At 48.3% G+C, this 24,314-nt stretch overlaps 1 protein-coding gene across 6 annotated transcripts in view; it reads left to right on the plus strand.

The window, feature by feature from the left end:
• The window catches only part of FLVCR2 (FLVCR heme transporter 2), a 57,947-nt gene that overhangs the window by 11,243 nt on the left and 22,390 nt on the right, over positions 1 to 24,314 (plus strand). For 5 of the 6 annotated variants that reach the window (XM_045060279.1, XM_045060278.1, XM_019833323.2 and 2 more), the window contains exons 2-3: positions 18,306 to 18,447; positions 21,821 to 21,961. In XM_045060279.1, coding sequence (XP_044916214.1) covers positions 18,306 to 18,447; positions 21,821 to 21,961 — 283 coding nt within the window. Of the gene's footprint in view, positions 1 to 4,045; positions 4,343 to 18,305; positions 18,448 to 21,820; positions 21,962 to 24,314 lie in introns of those variants that run through there. The other variant, XM_045060281.1, reaches the window with a different exon arrangement.

The raw sequence follows: 24,314 nt of genomic DNA on the forward strand, positions 1-24,314 counted from the left end.
ACCCGTTAGAAACTGAGGGTTCCCATGACCCCTACTCAAGTTCTATAATTTGCTAGAATGGCTCACAGAACTCAGGCAAACACTTTACTTACTGGTAAAGTAAGTAACTTACTTTATTTGTTTATTATAAAGGACCCAACTCAGGAACAGCCGGATGGAAAAGATGTGGGGGCCTCTCTAGGCATGCCACCCTCCCAGTACTGGTGTGACGTGTTCACTGACCAGGAAGCTCGCAGAATTTCCTCGTTCATGTGTTTTTATAGAGCTCAAATTCCAGCTCCCTTCCCCGCTTCAGAGGTCGGGTGGGGGGAGGATGGGGCTGAAAGTTCCCAAACTCTAATCCCACATTTTTCTGGAGATTATCTCATCCTAAAGCCATCCAAAGGCCTTACTCTAAGGCACCTCAGATAGCAGAAATTCAGGTGTGATGGAAAGGAGTTCCTTACGAGGAACAAAAGATACTCCTTTCACTCAGGAAATTCTAAGGGCTTTTAGAGCTTTGTGGCAGGAGCCAGGGACAAAGATTAAATCTATTTTGATTCTACCACAAGTACAGGGAGTGCTCAATTTCATAGAAAGCAGGATGGTGGTTGCCAGGGGCTAGGGGAGGAGGGAATGGAGAGTTAAGTGTTTGATGGGCACAGAGTTTCAGTTTGGGAAGATGAAAAATGTTCTGGAGGTGATGGTTGTACAGCCATATGAATGTACTTAATGTCACTGAACCATACAGTTAAAAAAAAAAGGGTTAAAATGGGGGGGGGGTGCCTTGGTGGCTCCCTCGGTTAAACGTCTGACCCCTGATTTTGGCTCAGGTCATGATCTCACGGTTCGTGAGTTTGAGCCCCATGTTAGGCTCTGCGCTGACAGTACAGGGCCTGCTTGGGATTCTCTCTCACCTCTCTCTGCCCCTCCCCTGCTCGTGCTCTCTTTCTCAAAATAAAAATAATAACAGTGGTTAAAATGGGGCATCTGGGTGGCGCAGTCAAGCACCCAACTCTTGATCTCGGCTCAGGTCTTGATCTCAGGGTCATGAGTTCAAGACCCGGGTTGGGTTCCATGCCAGGCATGAAGACTACTGAAAGAAAGAAAGAAGGAAAGAAGGAAAGAGAGAAAGAAAGAAAGAAAGAAAGAAAGAAAGAAAGAAAGAAAGAAAGAAAAGAGAGAAGAAAGGAAGGAGGGAGGGAGGGAAGTGGTTAAAATGGTAAATTTTATGCTATGTGCGTTTTACCAGAAAAAAAAAATCCACTGCTTGTGAGGTGTTTCCTTCTGGCTGGGTACCTGCTCACCTCCTACCGTCAACTCATCAGTCTCTGTGCTTGGAGGAGTACATTCTGGGCCTTCTGTGTGCTTGCTAAGATCACTGGGATACTGGCCTTTGTTTTCTGGAGGTTTGTGTTTCCTCCTCTTCCTTATCTCGTCTCCTGTCCTTTTCCCTTCTTTCTCCTCCTCCTCTTTTGGCTACATGGGAAACTTGTCAGAGGACTGGAAACTTGGCTAACACACCTCTCCTGCGCCTCAGAGCAGTGCTCCAGGCCTAACAGGTGCCTACAAATGGATGGACAAATTAATACACAGGGATTAAGGTGACTCCTCAGTTGAGAGCTCAGGTCATTGGAGGAAGGGACTGTCCTACCTGGATTTGTCTTTCTGATGTGATTCAATCTTACTCCTTCAGTGGAAAGAGCTATGAAGTCCTTACTATGTCCCTTGAACTGTGCCAGACCCAGTGTGGTTGAGATCACCATCTTTAGCTCTGCTGTATACCCTTGGACAAATCCCTTAAGTTTTCTACGTTTTGACTTCTGTTATAAGCTGGAGATAATATTGGCTACTGCAGAAGGTCAAGGAAGGGATTAAATGAGGCAAATGGAGGGCTCTTAGCTAGCAGAATTTTTCAGATAAGAAGTGCTAAATGAAGAAGAGATATTATCAGTACTGACATCAGTAAAGGCCATTTAAGAGCTGATTCTTTTTTTCTTGTGGTTTACTTATTTATTTATTTTGTGGGGTGGGATGGGCAGAGAGCGAGAGAGCGAGAGCGAGAGAGAATCCCAAGCATAGGGCTCAAACTCATGAATGGTGAGATCATGACCCGAGCCAAAATCCAGAGTTGGATGCTTAACCGACTGAGCCCCCCGGGCGCCCCTAGGAGCTGATTCTTAATGAGTGGAGTGACCAGGAGTTGGGTGACTAGGGAGGGTGGGCCGTTCCAGGAAGTTTCCAGGCAGTATTGTGATGGAGACTTGTCCCACTTGAGAGCTGCTCAAACTAAAACTGTATATAGGTGTTGGGAGGTGGTGTTATTTTCCCAGCATGTGGTGATGACACCTGTGGTCTGTGGTGAACACTTTGGAGTCTCTGGGGTGACCGGGATAGGGGCCAACCCCTACCCGCACAATCAGTCCTCAGTCTCACAAACTTAAGGTTCTACTGAAAGAAGTCGGATGTTCAGGCTTCTCAGGTAGACGCAGCTGTTTTCTACCGCCTGGTTCTTGATCTTTTTCCAGCCGTGCTGTTAACAGGATGTCCTCTCCTTGACTTCAGCTCCCCCCAACCCCCAACATCAAACAGCCCCATGTGGATTTCAGGATAAGGGTTGGAACCCCCCTCAGGGAGGATAAAGAACCGTATGGTTAATGTGAAAGCTGGTGTTTCCTCTTCTCTCTTTGTTCCCTGTCTCCTGACTTCTCTGCAGCTCAGTCCCTGACCTTAACCCAGTGAAGCACTCCCTTCTCTCGATTCTGCGGGACTAAAAGCCTTTTTCTTTAACTGAGTCATGCAGAGGTGGGAGGGCTTCCTGCAGGGCTCCGGTGGTCCGTCTCGATTCTTCTGCTCTCTGACCTCATTCCAGGCATCTTTCCTTTTTTTGTGCTGTGCGAAAACATGAGCTCAGCTTCTCAGCCCCACACGGTTCAAGATGAGGCCTTGCTCGGGCCCGCGGGCAGATAATAGTGCCATCTGTGTGTGCGGCAGGGGAGACGGGAGGCAGGCCTGGGCTTTGTTTGCTTACCATCTTCTTGGAATTAGACAGTGTGTCTCAGAACCTCATAATGGAGCAGTGTTTGCTTTGGCTCTTGTCTGCCCCTTCTCTACGGAGGAGGTAAACACAAGGTCCTTTCATTTCCTGGAGACCGATTTTGATTAGACGGCTCTGCTGGCTCCAGAGGGAGGGGCATGAAGGTGAAGCACAGTTGGGGGTTTTTTCCTCCCCCCCCCCTCCTCCCCTCCCCTGGAAATGCCTGCTTTCTGCCTAAAATGACTGTTGGCATGGCTTGGGCTGCTTTGATGGCTCTGGAGGCAGCTGTCCGTCCATGAGGCTATTTGTTGTGTCCGTCTACTCAGAAATGTGGAAATGAGCAGCCGTGAGCCATCGTGTTAAGTCAGGGCCTATTCCAATGGGCTGTTTGTTCGGGGTGGTGACTGCCCCTTAAGCAATCTGTGCCTCCTCAGACCTTTGCCCTGGGCTTCCAGTTCAGTGCTGGACATGTTGGTGGAACCACTCGATGAGTTCATTCAGAGGAACATTTCTCCTCTACCAAGGAGCTTGGCACGAATAGTATCTCTCTCTCTTGCCAGTCCTGCCTGGGACACCTAAGGAAGACAGCAGCTGAGCACGGTCTCTTGACTTCTTTCCTTGAGGGCAGCGGAGATCCACCATGAAGTGTGTGGGCCGTGAACCTTAGCACCAGCACCACCCGGGGTGTTTGTTGAAAATGCAGATTCCTGGACACCAGGGCAGACCCAAGGAATTAGCCTCTCTGGGTGGGGCTCAGGAATCTGTGTTCTTGATTCTCTGTCGGGGATTCTGCTGCCCACTCAAGTGTGAGAGCTCGTGGTGTGGAAGCCATGGAACCCGGACCCCAGAGCCCTGCTGGACGCTGTGTTTGGGGTCTCCAGCAGGGCACCTGCCCTCTGTGGGCATCAGCGTGGTTATCTATGGCAAGAAAACCTGCCTCACAGGGTTGCTACCAGAGTTATGTGAGGGAGGGTGTATGTGAAAGCCCTTGGAATCCAACAGGCCCTCCGTACATGTGACTGAGCCCACACCTATCCTCTCTCTCCCTATCACACTTGGCCTCTGCAGCACTGTCTGAGGCATCTTTAGATGACAGCCACTTTCCTCATCTCTGCTGCCGTCCCTGAAGTTTTTGCCCGCAGGCCCGCCTCCCCGGTGTCATACGTGGGGAACTTCAGCAGCCCCCCCTGGGTCCACTCTCTCAGCCGGTGAGCTGGTTGGGGCCAGCGTCACCCCCCCTCCTGCATAGAGGTCAGCCCCCACAAGACCTAGCTCAGAGCACACGGGCCAGAAGAGGCCATGCCTGGTGCACAGCAGCAACTGAAGGTATCTAGGTGGGAAGATGGAAGTCTGGGGCTCTGATTTTACACTTTAGCTGTGGGGCGTTATCTTCACCTTGTTGAAGGAAGATTCCAGAGGGCTTTCTGGGCTTATCGGCTATTAACACGTCAGCCGTGGCCTCAGGACGGTGGGGGTGGGGGTGAGTGAAGAATGCAGCTTGACTTAACCCTCTTACTAATCTTTTCCACCTTTTATGTGTGACTAGGCCCCCTGAGAAAATCCCCTCCACTTGTATCCTCAGTTCCTGAACCTTTGAAGCAGGTCCTCAGAAAGAACAGCGGGTGGTTAAAGCCTCTCTCTTCCGGGCTGGCTGAGGGGGGTGTGAGGCTGGCTGAGGGGGGGCGTGACGGGTGAAGATCAGGGCTCTCTGGCTCCTGGAGCGACTTCCTGTCCTCCAACCGTTCACCACCCTGCTTCCCGAGTGTCGCAGGAGTTGTCACTGGCCCTGTCACCAAGAGACAATCTCAGCCTCTGGTCTGCTGGGTGGCCTTCAGGCAGGCACGTCGGTAACTTTCGCTCTATTTGTGGAGTAAGACCGTCCTCCTTGCTAGTGTTTGGTTTCGCAGGCTGTTGTGGGGGGAGATGAAGTTGTATTCCCAGAGCCCAGATCATCGGCTGGTCTGTTTAGAGGGACTTAAGGAGACATTGATATTCTCTCTTCCCAGTGGACTGCCTTCTGATTCACTGTCCAGAAGGAACTTTGCTAAGAGGTACAGAGTAAGCGTGTTAGCTGTTTTATGATGTCCCAAACTCGTGCCTCAGTCATAAAACAAACTCACTGCAGATGATCCCGTCAGGCCCTGGGTCATCTGGAGTCTCAGACCGCGTCTTCCTGGGACGTGTAGCTGTTTGGTGCCTTGTAGAGGCTCAGCGAGGTTCTATGGGAAGAGAGCAGGGCTGGGGATGGGGGCATCAGACATCCCAATGTTTACCTCACTGCTCTGTGACTTCGGCCAGTTGCTTAAATCCAGGAAACGGAGAACACAACGTGCCCACCATAGGGCTTCACCTGCACTTTGGGTTTCCTACCGTTGACCTCGCTGGGTTGCCTCGCTGCTTAGATTATGCGCTGGATGTGGAGGTGCCTTGAACACTGAAACGTTGTGCACACATTGGCTTTTAACTGCCTCTAAGAAAAAAAGACTCTGGACTTGCCCCATGACCCTCGAGGAATAAAATGGCTTTCCTGGGCACAAATCAGGTGCTCTCTCTTTTGTGAGGCGCCATGTTGTTGGACTGCACGTGGCTTGAAGGCCACAGCCTCCATTTGTACCCAGAGCTTGGCATTCTCGCCTTTAGAGCCAACTCTTCATTTCAGAATAAGCCCTGGTCATTCTGGCTGTAGGAGCTTCTCCAGAACTTCCCCCTTTCTGGAGCATTTCTACTAACTTGAACCTCTTGAGCTGAGACCTTCTGCGGCTCCAGGAGTCATGCAGAGCATCCTGATTCCTTTTGATTCCAAGAAGGGGCTTTTGTCGAGGGTTGGCCCAAAGCAGCTTTTCAGTCTGCGTGTACCTAGCATGGCTCCTTTCTTCAGTGCAGGTGAATAGCAGGGGTGGTGATGTGATTTTGGAGTGATGGGGGGTGGGGGGGGGGGGGAACTGTCCAGAGCTGATGGCCAAGAAAGAATTCTTGAGCTGTCTTAGGGGCAGAAAAAAGGTGATTTTACTCAAGCACGGGGACAGGCTCAGTGGGCAGAAAGAGTTGCACCGAGGTTGTGAAGAGTGACTGATTATATGAGATTTTCTATCCTGTGGAGAGGAGGGTGATGTCAGGACTCTGAGAAATCTGAGTCTATAGGTTTCTGGAGGTTGCCTTTTTTTCTTGTAAATCATTAAGATAGTTGCCAGCTGATGGAGACTCACTTCCGGCCTGACTCTGATCTTTATCGGTTAACCACTTGTTTTTCCCTTTCCTTTGTTCTGGGGCAGCCAGGAATGCCTGAGGAATGTCACAGTCTCCCACCTGGGGGGAGGGGGCTGTTAGCTCGTGCTTTGTCCGCCGCTTGCCTTTGGCTCCCTCATCCCTGGCACCGCACAGAGCCCATTTGGTTCACGCCATCAGCAGACAGGGCCCAGAGTGAGAAGCTTTCTTCTGAGAGCCCGGTGGTCTTGGCCTTACCACATTTCCTCCCAGGCTCCTTACAGTTAGCTCGTGGCAGCGATCAGTGGTAACAGGGACTGTTGGGGCTTGGGCAGGTCTTGCAAAGATGTCGAAGATGTCGCCTTTTCTGTCTCCAAAGTTCCTCCGTCCCCTGAGGGTAGAGGGTACCCCGTTGTCTGTCCCAGGAGTGGCTAGCCCTGTATTTTCCCGCTGCTCCACAAAAATCCATGGCCTTTCTTACAGTGTCCCCACCCTGGGCCAGATCTCTGTCCCTTGCGAGTAACCCGCACACGCTCCCGGCCATCCTGTTTTTGTCTTTTTGAATTCTGCTTGTTCTGGATTGCATCCACGCGGGTCCCCAGTTGACAGCAGGTGTTGTGACCCATGAGAGCCAGTGGATGAAGGCGCGCATCCTCTTGGTGTGTCTTGGGTTAGTGGCCACACGCTCCGTCTATAGGGGCTCAGCGCTCTTACCTACACAGCCGACTCTTGGGAGCTATGGGGTTTTTGAGACAGTGCAGCACAGCCTTTATTGTTTTTATTGAACGCATGTTTATTGAGCATCTACTTTGCTCTAGGTGCCATTCTGAGCGCTGAGGATGAAGGAGAGATTCAAGGGAGGAGGGATGGAGTTCTAAGGGAGTAACTGATGGAGTGAGTAATAGTGGAAATGTCAGGCCAAGTGGGAGGGAGGTGACTTCAGAGCAGGATATTGGGAGATGTTTTTGTGTAAGTAGGTCCCTGAGTAACTCCCTAAATTACAGGGCCGGATCTGATGCTGCTGCTCTCCTGGGGTGGTGTTCCATATGGGTGGCTAATAGTTTTCCTGCTGCAAGGCTTAGATTTCTTTCTCTTTCTAGATTTCTCCTTGGCATCACGAGGCAGGGTTAGTTCGCTTAGGAAGTTGACTGCATGGACGCAGCCTGTCTGTTTCTGGAGGCACACCCTGAGGAAAGGAGCTGGATCTTTCCATGGCAACTCACAAAACAATAACTTTTCTAGGGCCTGCCTGTGAGTAATCACCTGGGTCTGAGTTTCACCCCTGAAAATCAGAAGGGGAGGGCTGTCACCAAGAAAGTCCAATCTGACTTAGGAGAAAATCCGGGAGGGTTAGGAACCTTTATTGTCACGGGAACTACTTTTAGGGGTGACAGCGTGTGACATCGCATGTGCTTTGGGCTGTTTTACCACCATCTGCACACAGGACAGTAGGATGTGTCCGTCGGCTGCTGTGTGGGGACGTCTGGGACAGAGTTGGTGCGACATGACCGAGCATTTGAATAGAGCTTTGCACGTTGTCTACTTCACATGTGAGACACTGGGAGAAAGCGAGGTCTGTGCTCTGCCACTTCGGGTGACCTGGTGGTTTGCGAGATGCCCCCTCGCTTTTCCTCTTTTGCAGCTGAGTCATGGGGAAGCTCTGTAAGCCTGTGGTCTTTGGCCATCAGTGATGTCAACAAAGGGACCTTTGAGTGGTGAGGACAGTAGCGACCCGGGCTCTTAGTAAAAAGGGAAGCAGAGGAGGCTTCACGTCTGCCCTCACATAGAACTCAACTGACCCTTTGCAGATCTCATCAGGAGGACAATTTCAAGAGGAACCCCACCCCTGAAAAGGAGGAGTGTGTGTACCCAGAGGCTTGTGGGTGGATGACTGAAAGCAGGCACAGATAGGAGGCTCAGCTAAAAAACAGAAAGAAAGCCTTTTGTCAGCATCTCCCTTCCCCGGCTTTTTTTAAGAAAAAAAAAAAAAATATATATATATCTATCTATTTCCCCGTAGAACTCAGACCCTTCCCCTAAACGTAGCATCTTCTCTGTTTACAGCCTAGGGTGCTTCTGCTCTTCAGCCACTTTGCACCCCCCCAAAGATGAGGAGGAAACCCAGCACCAAGGCTGTAGGTCAAGATCAAGGTATATTAGATAGCTTATAAGCTTGGTGATAGGAGCTCTTTGTCTCCTCCCTTACTTTTTAATCTTTTTTTAAATGTTTATTTATTTTTGAGAGAGAGAGAGACAGAGACAGAGTGGGAGCGAGCAGGGAAAGGGCAGAGAGAGAGAGGGAGACCACAGAATCCGAAGCAGGCTCCAGGATCTGAGCTGTCAGCACAGGGCCCAGCGCGGGGCTCGAACTCACAAACCATGAGAACATAATCTGAACTAACCATGTGCCCCCCTCCCTTACTTTTTAGTACTACCAGTTGGTGCTCAATAAATACCAGGTATAGATTTTTTTTTTAAATGTTTATTTTTGAGAGAGACGGTGAGCGGGGGAGGGGCGGGGGGGGGGGGACAGAGGATCTGAAATGGGCTCTGAGCTGACACCAGAGAGTCGGATGCCAGATGCCAGGCTCGAACTCATGAACCGTGAGATCATGACCTGAGCCGAAGTCGGATGCTCCACCGACTGAACCACCCAGGTGCCCCCTGAGTGTAGGTTTGAGGGTGGGAAGTTGATTGGCCCATGTTCCAGTGGCCTCCATATCTAATCTTGAGAGCCCTAAATCTGAGGTCTTCTCCGTCTCGTTCCACCTCACGTCTGCGTTCTTTTGGTGGTAAACTCTCAGAACACAGCTAATTGCTACTGTGCCCAACCCAGTTGCCATCGAGGAGACTGTAAATACTTGAGTTAGGTCTGAGCTACATAATTCTAAGAGTTATCTCTTTGTTTAGAAGATATTTCCCAAGAGTCATCGCTGCTCTTGGCCTTGTGCTGGGTGCAGTGTGGGGAGGAGTCACACGAGGCGATGTTAAACGGTGACCCTGTCCTCCAGGTGCTGACAACCTAGCTGGGGAGACAACAACCACCGCTTGCGGAAAAAACGAAACAGCAACAACAAAACCCAAACAAAACTCGGCACTACATGAGAATAAGAAAGCCCATGGGGTGTAACTAAGGAGTAAACCAAGTAGACTCTGGCTGGAGATACCTCTTCCCCTCCAACAGCTAGACCTAGGAGGTGCTTGGATTACGGAATGGAACATTTAAGACGGGAGGAATTACCAGGTGTTTGAGGGCCGTCTCTTCCGTGAAATTCACCCTGCTTATTGGATTTGGAGTCAGCTAGTCGCGTGTTTGACTCTTAGTCCTGCTGTTAGAAGCTGAGTGACCTTGGGCAAATCAGAGATGTTTTCTCATCTATAAAAACCAAACTAGGGGCGCCTGGGTGGCTCAGTCGGTTAAGCGGCCGACTTTGGCTCAGGTCATGATCTCGCAGTCCGTGGGTTCAAGCCCCGTGTCCGGCTCTGTGCTGACAGCTCAGAGCCTGGAGTCTGTTTCAGATTCTGTGTCTCCCTCTCTCTGACCCTCCCCCGTTCATGCTCTCTCTCTGTCTCAAAAATAAATAAACGTTAAAAAAAAACCAAAACCAAACTAGACACGATGATGCCAACTTTACGGGGTTTTCATAGGGATTAAATGCGCTAACGTGTGAGAAATCATTTGGCACACTGCCTAGCACATAGGAGGCGATCGTTTTGCATTAGTTCTTTTCCTTTTAGTTTGGCTAATAGCCAGCACCTCATCATTTAACCTAATGGTTAGGAGTACAGACCAGTACAGATGGCCTGAGCTTGAAGTCTAGCCTTATCACGCATTGTTATGTGACCTTGGGTAAGCTGCTTCAAATGCCATTTCCTCAACTTTAAAATAGGGATTAAAAGGGGCGCCTGGGTGGCTCAGTCGGTGGAGCGTCCGACTTCGGCTTAGGTCATGATCTCAAGGTCTGTGAGTTCGAGCCCCGCGTCGGGCTCTGTGCTGACGGCTCGGAGCCTGGAGCCTGTTTTGGATTCTGTGTCTCCCTCTCTCTCTGCCCCTCCCCCCGCTCATGCGCGCTCGCCCACTCTCTCTGTCAAAAATAAATAAACATTAAAAAAATTAAAAAATAATAGGGATTAAAAGATTGTGTATGTGTATTGTGTGTGTGTGTGTGTGTGTGTGTGTGTGCGGCTTAGTAGTTCTTAGAATGGTGACTTTGGCATGGTGAGCTCCATGTATCAGCTGTTATACTGTTGTTGTCTTTAAGAATCAATTGCAAGCTATCCTAATTTCAGTAGCTGCCGCTTCCTGCATTTCCCTAACCTCTTTTCCCCCAAAGGGCTGAAGAAGTCCAAGAGTGGCCGGGTAGTAGAAGTCCCCAGGATAGTCCTAGATTTGAGGACAAACCCTGTGAATGGGGAGGGAGTCCTAAGTCTTTTTTTTTTTTTTTTTTGAGAGAAGAGAGATGCGCAAGTGAGCAAGGGGCTGGGAGAAAGAGAGAGGGAGGGAGAGAGAGAGAGAGAACCACAATGGGCAGAGAGGGGAGAGAGAGAAAGAGAGAGAAGTGGTGCTCAGGTTGGAGCTCACCCGATGCGCAGCTCGAATTCACGAACCATGAGATCATGACCTGAGCTGAAGTCTGATGCTTAACTCAGGCACCCGGGGAGTCTTTTTTTTTTTTTTTTAAGGTTATTTATTTATTTTGAGAGAGAAAGAGAGAGAGAGCGCGCAAGAGCCAGCAAGTGGGGGAAGGGCAGAGAGAAAGAGTGAGAGTGAGCGAGCGAGAATTCCAAGCAGGCTCCACACTGACAGTGCTGAGCTCCTCTTGAGTTGATGAGGTGTGATGACTGTCCCCTGTGACCCTGCTTCCTAACTTTTTGGAGACCTCAGCTTAGCCTTTGAAATCCGTAAACCCCCTTGTGAGTTATGGCCTCCCAGGTCAATGGGATTGTTTTTGTTCCTGATAAACGTCTGCTACCTCCTTAATCCCGAGTTGGCCTTTTCAAAAGAAGCCAAGGGCTTGGATTTGGGGATTTCCAAAACAGTCATATGAGTGGGCTTTGCATGCACATTGTTGCTTACCGTGGCATTTCGTAGGAGCTGCCTGGAGCTCCTAGGTGGCTGGGGGCTCACTTCCACAATTAAACTGTTTGTTCAGCTTCAGTGTTTCAGTGCCCCGGCACCCACCCCATTCTCCGTGCTTCTTTCTGGAAGCATCCACAGACTCAGTGCCCGGATGTCCCTCTGAGCCTCCTCTACCGGTCCGAAGGTGCCTTTCCTGCAGGGTGCCTTCACTCTGGCCTACTCCCTTGCATTTGGGACCCCGGAGCCTCTGTTTGCATCATTTTAACCAGACGTAGGGGTAAACGTGTCTAAGTGCCGTACGAGAGTGTGCAAATGTATATGCTTCAACAGCACCATTTTTGGGGTGTTTAAATGCCCACACCGGTACCCGCCGGGGACGGGCAATGAGTGTTGAAGTCACTTCCGAGTGTTGCACATAATTCCCTACATGTATGTGGTCCTGGGAGACAAAGCATCAGTGGTGGCGTCCCTAATTGTGGCCATGCCTGTGACACTGATGTCAAGCCATGCAGCCTCAGAAGTTAGACACCAAACTTTCCCTGCGGACTTTGTCTGGATTTACAGTTCCGGCCGCATCTTTCCCTAGGTCTGAGCTCACAGCTAATCTGGAAGGGGAGTGATGTGTTCCTGACAGACCAGCCAGCTGAACCCCATTCATTCAACACCCATTTATTGAGTGAGCCCCTGTTCAGTTTACCAGGCACTAGACTTGTGTCAGAAAAATGGCAGAACGCCAAAGGATTAGAGGAGTTTAGGGCAGGGAGATCTCCCCTCGCTAGGATAATCAAGGGAAACCCAGGGAAGGAGCTGAAGTTGAGATGGGCTCTGAAAGATTAAAAGAGGGAGCCCTTTCCAAGCAAGGAAGCTGCTTGCATAAAGATAGAAAGTAGACCATGGAGAGACTGGAATCGTGACTCATCTGATCTGGCCGGAGTACCAGGGATACAGCGGGAAGTAGGCAGAGATGGGACTAACTAGGTGAAGAAAACCCAGAACAGCCGGCTGAGGGGTTTGGACCTCCTTCCTCCCTCTGAGAGGGCTGACTCCTTGTGGTCCCCGAGCAGGGACCTCGTGGCCAGTGCAGCGCCGAAGAATGCACACCTGCGTACATGGCACATGGCAATGGAAGGGAGCTCGCAGTTGGCCATTCAAAGTGGGCTCCAAGGAGGGTCTGGGAGGGTTGGGGACAGAGTGGGTGTGGGAGGGCAAGGTCAAGGGTGACTGAGAGAACTGAGAAAGAGCAGTGAGGAGGAAGGAGCTGGGGAGGGAAGATGAGAACCGGGGAGGTGGTTTGTCTGGCTGCCCTAAACAGACCATGCCTCCTAGGCCTGGTAGCTTCTCATGTCTGTCATTGCTGTGAGAGGGTGCAGGGGGAGGGCTGGGCCTACGGCACCCCCCTACCTATCTGCTGCACAGTCTTTTCGAAGGAGCTCAGAATAACCCCGAGAGCTAGATAGTATAACTAGATAATGGTATCTTCTTTTTGTGGACTAGGAAACAGGAACAAGGAGGTAAATCCACTTCTCACGGTCAGACATCTAATAACTGGTAGAGGTGGGATTCGAACTCAGGTCTTTCTGACCCCAGAGCCTGAGCCCTTAACCACTGTGTTAGAGCGATGATGTCTCCCAGGGCTGTTGAGGCAGAAAGGAAGAAGGGTGAGGGGTTCGTTTTTGTTTTATTTTGTTTTCAATGTTTATTTATTTATTTTGAGAGAGTATGCGAGGGGGAGGGGGGAGAGAGAGAGACGGAGAGAGGAATCTTAAGCAGGCTTTGCACTGACAGTGCGGGGCTCGATCTCACGAACCCTGAGATCATGACCTGAGCTGAAATCAAGAGTCAGACACTTAACCTACTGGCCACCCAGGCGCCCCTCATTTTTAAGTGTACACAACAGAGGTGTGAATTTCTCGGGGAGCAAGGTGAGCCCCCATGAGGTCATCAGGAGACTACGTTTGAAGTAAGACTTCAAGCCCAGGGGCTCTGTGGCAGGGAAAGATGCCCACCCAGTTAGGGGACATTTTTTACCCTTGGCACCAGGGAGCCAGCTCCTGGGAGCCCTGAAATCCCAGAGACATGCCCAGCCCTGACCTGGTGACTGTGCCCAGGGGAAATGAGACAATGGCCCAGGAATGGCCCAGCCCTGGCACCGAGAGCGGGTCCATCTTTGTCTGAATGGCGGGTGTGCTCCAGGGAGGAATGGGCAGAGAAGGAGGTTGGGCAAGTGAGAACCTGTCTGTTGAGATGGTTGCCTCCTACCGAGAAGGACAGCATCCACCTCGTCAATGGCCTGGGTCAGGAGGGTGAGGTGCCTGGGACCCTAGCACAGGGCTCAGATGGGGACCAGTGGTCTGTCTCTATTCTGTTAGGACCAAAGACCTCACCATAGTGTTGACACAGAGCTTCCTGCCTTTTGTGGAAGCCCCAGGGTTCTCCTTTAATGGTCTGGGCATATTCATGACCACACAGCCCTTGGGAGGGCAAGCTTTGTGCCACGGTTCTGACTCAGTGGTGACTTGGGGCTTTGTTGAATGCCCCATTGTGGTTGGTGATGGGGACAGTGGTTCCGTGGATCTCAGAGGCAACATAGCACGTGTTGTATTGTGCAGTGGATTAAGTGTGGAAATCTTACCCTCTTCGATGCCGCCTGGCGGATTTCTGGGTTTATTTATGCTCTGCCAAATGCGTAATAAGCAAGAATGACAAGTAGCACATTACACGGAGTATGGCCTTTTGCTGTTACCCAGACCCCTCAGGCTGCACAGATGTGTTTTTGACTGTGACCTTTGCTCTGGAAGTACTCATGCCAGTGACACTGCAGTGGTGTTTAGATATCACCCTTGGGTTTGCAGAAAGGGCAGAAGTAAATAGAAAATGAACACTGAGCATCCCAGCCTACCTTTTTCATCCTTTGATTCATCGCATTTTTGTTAAACACCTTCTTTGGGGTGAAGTGAACCATAGTGATTAGACTCACAGGCTCTGGATACAGAACTACTGTGTATTTACACTCAGGCTCTGCCACCTAGAGCTGTGTGACTTTGGGCAAGTCGCTTCACTTTTCTGTGCCTCAGTTTCATCGTCCATAAAATTGGGTTAATGTCACACACCCCTCTTTCTGGGGTTATTTTGAGGATTGAGGTACTCTGTGAAAAGCTCCATATTTTACTGATTAGTTTGCTAGGTTCTAGAGATAAATGTGAGCCCTGCCCTTGTGGAACTTATAGTCTGATTGGGGAGACAGATGTTCACTGAATAATCATACAAATATAAAACTACCTGTGTGGGGCCTGACCTTGGATGAGACATCAGAGAAAGCTTCCCTGAACAAGTGCGGCTTGAGCTCAGGCCTGACGGATGTCTGCATTTACCCGGTGAAATGGAGCGGGAGGGCGTTCTAGTCTGGCCAGAGGAGCTGGTGTAAAATCCTTGGGCATGTCCAAAATGCTTTGGACATCTGAAAGACAGAAAGGAGGCCGGTGTGATAGAGTCCCAGGGAGCAAATAGCAGACCGGGACCAAATGACCCTGTGTGCAGAACTTTGCCTGTGGGTGTGTTTAGGTTTTTACCTAATTTAAAAACAAGGGGAAGTTACTGCAGGGCTTTAAGCAGAGGAAGGACATAATCCAATCACTTTTTGCGAATGACACTGGCTGCAGAGCGGGGAAAACATCCGGGAGCAGAGCCCCATGGAAGCCATTGGGAGACCCACGCCCAAACTGTCACCCAAGCTTCCTTGATGGGTGATTAAGGATTGCCTACATATGCAAATTACAAGTACTCAGGACAAACCCCAGACCTGAAGGATCACACACAATGGGGTTGGGCTGGAGACCTTTTCCGGCGACGTTGGGAAATGTTGCTATAGGTTCTGTAGAAATGAAGAGAACCTAACTCCACTTTTATCGTATTGTATTTATTTTTTGAACTCTGCTTTAAAAGCAATTTTTAAAGAGTAAGCTCTTGAAGAGCTAAGACTGAGACCGGTTTGACTGCCCATTGTGTATTTTGCCCATGACTTAATATTTTGTTGAGGATGATAAAACTAGGACATAAACCAAGTCAAACCGGTTAACGATGAGTTTTCATCATTTACATTCATGGCCTGGGTCTGGGTTTTGTGAGTGCAGGAGAGGTGTCTGGGTAGCACCCTCCCATCTCTTTGATTTAATCTTGTATTATTGACTTGGGCTGCAGGTCTCTGAGTTTTACCCTTGAGGTGTCCTTGAAAATTCATGACATAATTTGAATGGGTGAAAATACAGACTTCCGTGTTGACTAGTATACCAACGTGTCATGGGAGATGGAAGGTGAGGTCAGGTTCTGGAGTCAGAACTGGTTTAGGAGGCCAGCTCTTCCACTGGCTGCCTGTGTGACCCTAGGCAGGCTGTGGACCATCATTGTTTCTCATTGTTGTCTTCTTTGTAAAGTTTCTTGGGTTAAATAAAAAGGATAAGTTCTGTTAGATACCCAGTGCACCGTAGATGCTCAAGAAATGGACAGCCATCCTCCCTCCTCTCCCCTGTACATATTTATTTCCTTACCACTCTGAGTCCAATGTGGTTTGTAGAAAGAACATGGACCCTAGTGGGCAGACCTGTGTGATACTGACAGCTTTGTGTAGATGAGAGTTTTCCAGCATCTGTCCATTCATCCGTCCATCTGTCCAACTAGCCACCATGACTGAGCACCTACCAGGGGATAGACTTGAGAAGTGGGAGCCGAGTAGAGCTGTACCCTCTCACTGAATCCAACTCTCAAGAAGCAGGAATAAATATGTCTTGAAAAAACAAAAGAGGCAGCAGTTGACAATCCAGTCCCTATGTTTTTGCTTTCCACAATGCCCATGAAAGTATGTCCAAAGCCAGTTTCCTCCTGGAGAAAGGGTACCGAGGCAGTGTTGCTATCTGGCTGGGTCACCACAGGCCCCTACAGCTGGTTGCTGTGTCCTACTGGCTGGAGAAGGTGTCCGTGCTGGATTTGGGGGTAGAATAACACTCACTCAGGCCTAGTGTATAGACTGAGAATGGAGTCCAGTCTCTGAGGGATCAGGTGTGTAGTGTGGAGCCAACTGGGAGAACTTACTTCTCAAGGCAGAAGATTACTGAGGCTTGGTTAGTTTGTATCAGGGTCCTTTTGGGAATGAAAGAATCACAGAGCCTTGAATGATATCTCATATCTTCCCTAATTCTTGCAAGAGGGACCTTCCGGGGTTCTGTTCCATGTCTAAGTCTCCAACGCTGAAGTGTGTAGGAGGCCAGCTATGACCTGCAGGGGCCCTGTTTCTGAGCTGTGGCAGTTGTATTTGTCCCTTTGTCTAGGGCTGGCTTTTACCCCTTAAAGTCTTGGAGATAAGCACTTAAGAAGCTAGATTCAACTCTGGCAAATCATTGTGACCAAGGATCAGATGAGGCTCCAAGGATATCAAATATCTTCTCTTCTGGGAAATCCTGCTCATGTGGCCCTTTCTCAAGGCTCTTAGCCCTGGAGGGCCGTGCCAGGCCCAGTGGAGGAGGCCCTGGCCTGAGAGGCCAGGAGATGTGTTTTCTCATCCCAACTCTGCTAGAAGTCCTGTGGCCCTGAATGAATCACTTACCTTCCAGAACTTAACCTCACTCAGCTGCCACTTGGCCCTTTAATAATCAGGTTGTACTAGAGGATGACAAAGGAACTTTCAAACAATACTATTGTGTCATTTCAATCCACAAATATCACCATTTGTATTATCTTTTGTGTCTCTGTTTTAAACTCCCTGCCCGACTAGATTATAAAGCTCTTTGAAGGTGTGAACCCTGTCACATACCTTGGTACCTTGGTACCTTGGTAAAATATCTAGCAGAGTACTTTTTCACATAGTGGATGCTTTAAAGATCTGTTTGATTTCTTGGTTATATATTGACATACTTGGAAGACCCCTACTCTGAGCCTATTGATGATGACTTTTGCAACAATGCCGAAACTGAGAACCACCATCCCGAGCGGTTGTAATTGACAGACTGGAAAACCAATCAAGGTGGTCAGCAGATCGGAAGCTGGTGAATGGTGTTATAGCGTGGCCTGAAAGCATCTTGCTTTCTACCTGCAGTTCCTTTCAAGTACACTAACGGACAAGTGGGACCTTAAGACAAAAGATTTCCTCATCTTCCTTCACTCTTGGAATTTGAGGCTTGCCTGAGTTCTCAGGCTATTTTCCAATTTCTGCCTTGGTATTATGTGTGTCAGAAGGGCTTTCGGGAGTTGTGCCACCCGTATTCACTACTGAATCAAGGCATTTCTGACCTTCGAAACACCCAAGTCGTGTTATCTGTCAGGTCACTGGAGTTTGAACTCTAAGACAGTTATGAGACATGTTAATTTGTTGGTGTGTGTGTATATGTGTGTTTATAGCCAGTTTTCATGTCCCTGTGTCCTGTGTGTATATTTTTACACAGTGGCATGTGACTTCACACTACAGATGCTTTGTAAATTATAAGTTATTTACACAATGAACTTAAGCTTTCACATTTGTGAATGTGGTAACAACTTTAGGCTGTCATCTCCTACCGATTGCAAGTTCTTGGGGTTGTAGGATGTAGAATTTTTCCCTCAACCTGTCTCTCAGCTCTAGGTTGACAGATCAGTGAAATGAAAATTCAGTGAAAAAAAAAATCAGCATTGTTTTTGGTCTACTATAAAGATGGAAGTATTGGAACGATTGTTCATTAGTCGGTAGGTAGAGAAGAACCAGCCTGTGTTGAGAACCCCAACTATGATTTTTTTTTTTTTTTTTTTTAGTAGGTATTGCTAATTAGGATGGTCAGGGGCATGTTGTCAATCAACAAAGAGTTGAGTTGTCAATCAAAAGAAAGATCTCTCTGGTATTTTGAGAGGGGGAAACAATCCCTGTTTGGGTTTTAAGAAGGACTGGAAGTCAGGGTTTATGTTTCTTATCAGGAGTCTCCTTAAATTTGTGCTGTCACCTCTTGGCTGTTGGAAACTGTGATTGATTGTCTCTGTCTTCTATAGCTTGGAATTGCAATTGGGTTCTTGGTCCCTCCTGTTTTGGTACCCAACATCGAAGACCAGGACAAGCTTGCCTACCACATCAGCATCATGTTTTACATAATAGGAGGCGTGGCCACTCTGCTTTTCATCCTTGTCATCATCGGTAAGGTCGTTAGTACACTGATGGGGGGACAGGAGGCAGGGAGGTTCTGCTGACTTGGGTGGGGGCCTTGTGAACATGGCCCTAGAATGCCATGGACATTTATAGAAACTGGAGGTCAGGCTTCTAATGGTCTTCAGATATCTTAGCCAATACAGTGCTAGCTGGTCCCGTGTACTTTATTAGCTGCTCAGTAAAGGTGTAACTGTAATTAACCGGTTCCCCAATAAAACCTCACCAGAATTAACGGGCAGGCTACTGACCCTCTTGATGAAACCCCAGTGAGTCCTTATGATATATATCACAGACACTGTGCTAAGCATGCCTGATCTCCTTGAATCTTCAACAGCCCTATGAGTGAAGGTACCCTTATCAGTCCCATTGAACAAAGAGGAAAAGGAGACTTAAGGCAAGGTAAGTAAAAAATTCAAGATTAGATAGCTAGTAAGTGGCAGAGATTGGATTCAAGCCTAACCTTGTCTATGTCTAACTCTATACTTTAAATTTCTGAAACAAAACAAAATAAAACAGAATTGATCTGCAAACACTAAGAGTCTCGTAGGTTCACGTGAGAATGCCTGGGGATCATGTTTTTCGAGGCTTTAAAAAAACTTATAAGAGGACTACATGCTCATTAGGGAACTATCTAGACAATACAAAAAAAGCATAAAGAAAAGAATAACCAGGGTGCCTGGCTGGCTCAATTGGTAGAACATGAGACTCTTGATCTCGGGGTTTAACTCATGACCCCTAGATCAAGAGTCATATGTTCTGGGTGGCTGGGTGGCCCAGTTGGTTAAGTGTCTAACTTCTGCTCAGGTGACGGTCTCATGGTTTGTGAGTTTGAGCCCTGCATCGAGCTCGCTGCTGTCAGTGCAGAGCCACATCACATCCTCTGTCCTCCACTCTCTCTGCCCCATCCCCCATCCTCGTGTGCTCTTTCTCTCTCTCAAAACTAAATAAACATTTTTTTTAAATTAAAAAAAAAAAAAAGTCCTCTGTTCTACTGACTGAGCCAGCTAAGCACCCCCTTCAGGGTCATGAGTTCAAGCCCCACGTGGTAGGTCGACTTACTTAAAAAATAATAGTGGGGCGCCTGGGTGGCGCCGTCGGTTAAGCGTCCGACTTCAGCCAGGTCACGATCTCGCGGTCCGGGAGTTCGAGCCCCGCGTCAGGCTCTGGGCTGATGGCTCAGAGCCTGGAGCCTGTTTCGGATTCTGTGTCTCCCTCTCTCTCTGCCCCTCCCCCGTTCATGCTCTGTCTCTCTCTGTCCCAAAACTAAATAAACGTTGAAAAAAAAATTTAATAAAAAAAAAAAATAATAGAAAATAGGGGCGCCTGGGTGACTCAATTGGCTAAGTGTCTGACTTCAGCTCAGGTTGTGATCTCATGGTCTGTGGGTTCGAGCCCCACGTCAGGCTCTGTGCTGACAGCTCAGAGCTTGGAGCCTGCTTCGGATTCTGTGTTTCCCTCTCTCTCTGCCCCTCCCCCATGCGCTCTCGTGCACTCTCTCTCTCAAAAATAAAATAAACATTAAAACATTTGTTTTAAATGAATAAAATAATTAAAATTAAAAAAAAACTAACTATTAACTTAATCCGTACTGGTTAATCACAACTACCAACCTCAGATAACTATTACTAGTTTTATGTGCATGTGCATTTAATCATGGCGGTATTGGTTAATATGTTTTATAATCTCTTTTATCATCTGAGTGATATTACATGTGCTGTGATGAATTCAGAAAGAGCGTAGCAGAGGCTTTCATTGTCAGTTAGTCATTAGTCTTTAAAGGTTAACCGGCTAACATTCCATCTCACGGGATGAAGGTTTCACTCTTCCCTGCCATTGTCACCGTCAGAGTGAACACAGTTTTATAATCCTGTGGCTCATTCACATGTTCTCTTTGAGGCATTCTCTCCCCGGGGTCCAAGATGGGAAAGTCTGATGTCTGATGGCCTTTCAAAGCTGGTGGGGTATCTTGGGCAGACGACTTGCTGTTTCTGGGAGGGTGAGAAGCTATAGGGCTGTGGGTGAGAGCCACAGAACAGAAAGAACAGTCCGGTCTGGGCCCCTCTTACTCAACCAGACTTTGAGTTTCAAACTGCAATGTGCCCAACTTCGGATGCTTGTGTTTGTAGCAGATGAGGGCCTGGGGCTTTGCCTTTGAAGTCCTTGGAGGCAGGACATTTCTACATTCTCACATTTTTACTATCAAGCCAGATAGTGGCCCGTTGAGTCAGGAATTGAAAAATCCGATCTGGATTCTGGTTCGTGGCTGCTAGGTCCTCGAACCAACACTTGCTGTTGCGGAGAAGGAATAACTTCTTGCCTTGCTTTCTTTCCCCTGCTGCAAGGGGAGGTGAACAGGCAAGACAATGGGTGAATGGTTTCTAATGGCAGGAAGTTCTCCGGGACTATTTCTGGAGAAGGAGGAAGCAGGGCTCTGAAGTTAGGGCTGGAAAGTTTTCTGGGCGGGGTGAAGATCTCTTTGATCTTCAAGGGAGTAAGCCTCAGTTCCAGAGCTTCCTCTAACTGGAGTTAGGGGCATTCTCATGGCATGTGGGGGAGGCTACATGCAGCTTGCCTGGGTGCAACTGGGGGGTGGGCAATTTAGCCAAACAGCTGCTTAAACTTATCTGCCCCCAGAGAACTGAACAGCGATCAGGGCCGTCAAATCGATTGTACCAGCTGTGCTGAAGATCGAACATAAAATGAATGACTTCCCCACTGTCGCTCCCCAGTCCTTCCTGTCACGGTGACCACTCCTGCAGGGGTATGTGTATTAATCCTCTTGCCTCTTCATGAGGCACGTATCAGACTCAGACTCCGACAAACTGGGAATGGACTCGAGGTTTTTTCAGTACAAGAAGATCTTTTCACTTATTCAGCAAGTATTTATTGGCTGCCGTGTGCCAGGCTCTGGGCTAAGCATGGGCAACACAGTCCGGTCCCCCCCAGGAGGGGCTGCGGTGCTAAGCTATTCACTGGGCTCACTAATCCCAAAGCCTCAGCTCTCACTTCCTTTCTACCCGTGTGCTACTAGTCTGTTACTTTCAGCGCTCTGCAGTGTGTTATTTGCTGCTTATTTGGCGACTCCGTGATCCTCGAACACTGCCTGGGAGGCCCAGCGAGTGCACCATCCAGAGGCCGTTAAGAAAAAGAAAAAGTCATCCAAGGACCACTCACTCAGCCACAGGCAGTGAGAAACAGCTTCAAGAGAGTAGGGGCTGAAGGATTTAATGGAAGATTTAATATTGCCTTTTTGCGTTTTAGCTGATTCTCAGACGAGGGATCCAGCCCCTGTCCATGTGTTGTCTCTGCAGGGGTGGGGCTACAAGGATTTGCAGTGATCTCTCTGTTTCTTTCCTTTCAGTATTCAAGGAGAAGCCTAAACATCCCCCCAGCAGGGCCCAATCCCTGAGCTACGCCTTGGCGTCCCCCGATGCTTCGTACTTAAGTTCCATTGTCCGGCTCTTCAGAAACCTCAACTTTGTGCTGCTTGTCATTACCTACGGTAAGGTGCACATGTGTCCAGGAACGTCCTTAAACTGAGAATGTAAGGCCAGAGGCCCGATGTGTCTGTGTGTCTTACTCTTTCCAAATCCCAAATGTGTGTAAAGTCATTGCTTTGGCTCAACCAAGGGAGTCAGCTGTGCCTCAGGGCCTTTGCCTGTTCTGTAAAGTTCTTCTAGAAAACCATTCCTTCCCACGTCAGGTTGTCTGGCAAAAATGCCTGCTGATTCTCCAACGCTCACCTGAGTATCACTGCTATAAAGCAGTATTAGGTGACCTTTACCTCTTTTATTGTGCTGTTCCTGGTACATCTTAACACCCAACATTAAAAAAACAAAACAAAACACTTCCGGGGGGCCTGGATGGGTCTGTCAGTTGGGAGTCTGACTCTTGATTTGGCTCAGGTCACGATCCCAGGGTCATGGGATCAAGCACTGCATTGGGCTCTGTGCTGAGTATGAAACCTGCTTAAGATATTCTCTCTATCTCTCTCTCTCTCCCCTCCCCCCTCCCCCTTTGCCTCTCCCTCACTTCTCTCTCTCTGTCTCTCAAATAATAAAAAAATATTAAAAAGAACATTTCCAGGTCTGTCTTCCCACTAGACTGTGAACACCCTAGGAGTGGAGATTTATGGCTTTTCATCTTTATAGTTCTTTAGCAGTGGCCATCCTGGTGGGGATACTCTAACAATTGTTGAGTGAGTGAATGAGTGAATGAAGAATGAATGAGTGAATACATGAATGTTGCCACAGGAACTACTCCTCAACCAACCCTCCTTCATCTTGTAACACTGACTCCTTTTTTACCTGAATGCGAGACAATGTCCCTGTTTCATTTTACTTTCTTGGCTTTTGGTAGGATACATTTGCACATTTATGCTGGTGTATTGGCTTTCCTTTTTTTTTTTTTTTTCAAGTTTATTTATTTATTTTGAGAGACTGAGAGGCAGAAAGAGAGGGAGAGAGAGAGAATCCCAAGCAGGCTCCGTTCTGTAGGCCCAGAGCCTGACGCAGGGTTCAATCTCACAAATGGCGAGATCATGACCTGAGCCAAAATCAAGAGTCAGATGCTTAACCGACTGAGCCACCCAGGTGCCCCGGCTTGCCTTTCCAACATGGTGTTTTCTGTGGCTCCTTTCCAACCTTTACTAAGAATGGAGGACCAGACAGGGGCAAGGGTGGAGCTTCGTGGCATTCCATTAAAGAGGGTCTTTACAGACCCATTCAGCTATACGGCTGTCCAGCCTCCATTTGGCCATTTAATCTAGTAGTTCGTTTGATTAAAATCAAGAGTCAACAGGTGTGTAACATGCTTAGTAACCATAAGAAAAAAAGAAATGAGATTGGTTTGACATAACTTATGTTCGGTGAAATCCCAGTTGGCGATAACCTTACGTTTTCTGATGGGTCGCAAACCTTGAATTTTAAAGCAACAAGAGCATTTACTATGTGCCAGGACCTTTCATGTATGATTTTATTGGACTCCCGTCACATCCCCATTTAACAGATGAGAAAGCTGAAACTCAAGACAGATTAGGTAAGTAGCTCAAGAACGCACAGCTTCGGATTGTCAGAGTCAGGATGCAAAGACAGTTTTATCTAACTGCAAAGTCTACATGCTTAATGCCTATACCCATTTCTAGAATTGTGTCAGAGTTTCCTGTTAGGCTTATCATGCACTTTATCTAAATTAAAGTGTTTATCTGCTGAGACACTAGGTAAGAGGTAGTATCATCCCCAGTAGAGGCACACACCTGTTTTTCAGTCATTCACAAAAAAAATAAGCGACCTCTCACCTAGAAAAGTGCTAGATGGGTCTTCAAGGTCTCAGGTCTCCATTTCTCATTCTCTCCAGCTTTTCAGTTCTGAATACGTCTCTGCATTCAACCACAATATAAAGACAAAATTTCCAATATTTAAGATGCCCAACCAGAGAAGTTATATGAGTTGCCCATCACTGGAAAGTATTCAAGTGTAGATGGGACCAGTCACTTAGTGGGGATATTGTAGAGAGTATCAGGCTGTATAGATGGACAATAAAACCAGATGACCTTTGGGATCCCTTTCTTACTGAGGATTCCATGGTTCCAAGAACTTTCGCTTTTCCTCGAGTTAAACATCTCAAGTGTGTTGACCTTTGATGACCATAAACCTTATTGCATCTGATAACAGGGTTTTTGGGGCCTCCCTTGGGATTCTGAGGCAGATGAGTGCTTCATAAATATTTCCTATGGAAGAGAATGATGATGGTGGTGATAACTGGGCAATGATCTCATTCTAGAGGCAGGGGAGCAAAGCAACTCCTCCTCTTTCCCTCTTGCATGGCTGTTTGCTTATATGGTCTTTAATTTGGCA

The sequence above is a fragment of the Felis catus genome, chromosome B3, assembly GCF_018350175.1.
Source record: "Felis catus isolate Fca126 chromosome B3, F.catus_Fca126_mat1.0, whole genome shotgun sequence".
NCBI classification, from domain to species: domain Eukaryota; kingdom Metazoa; phylum Chordata; class Mammalia; order Carnivora; family Felidae; genus Felis; species Felis catus.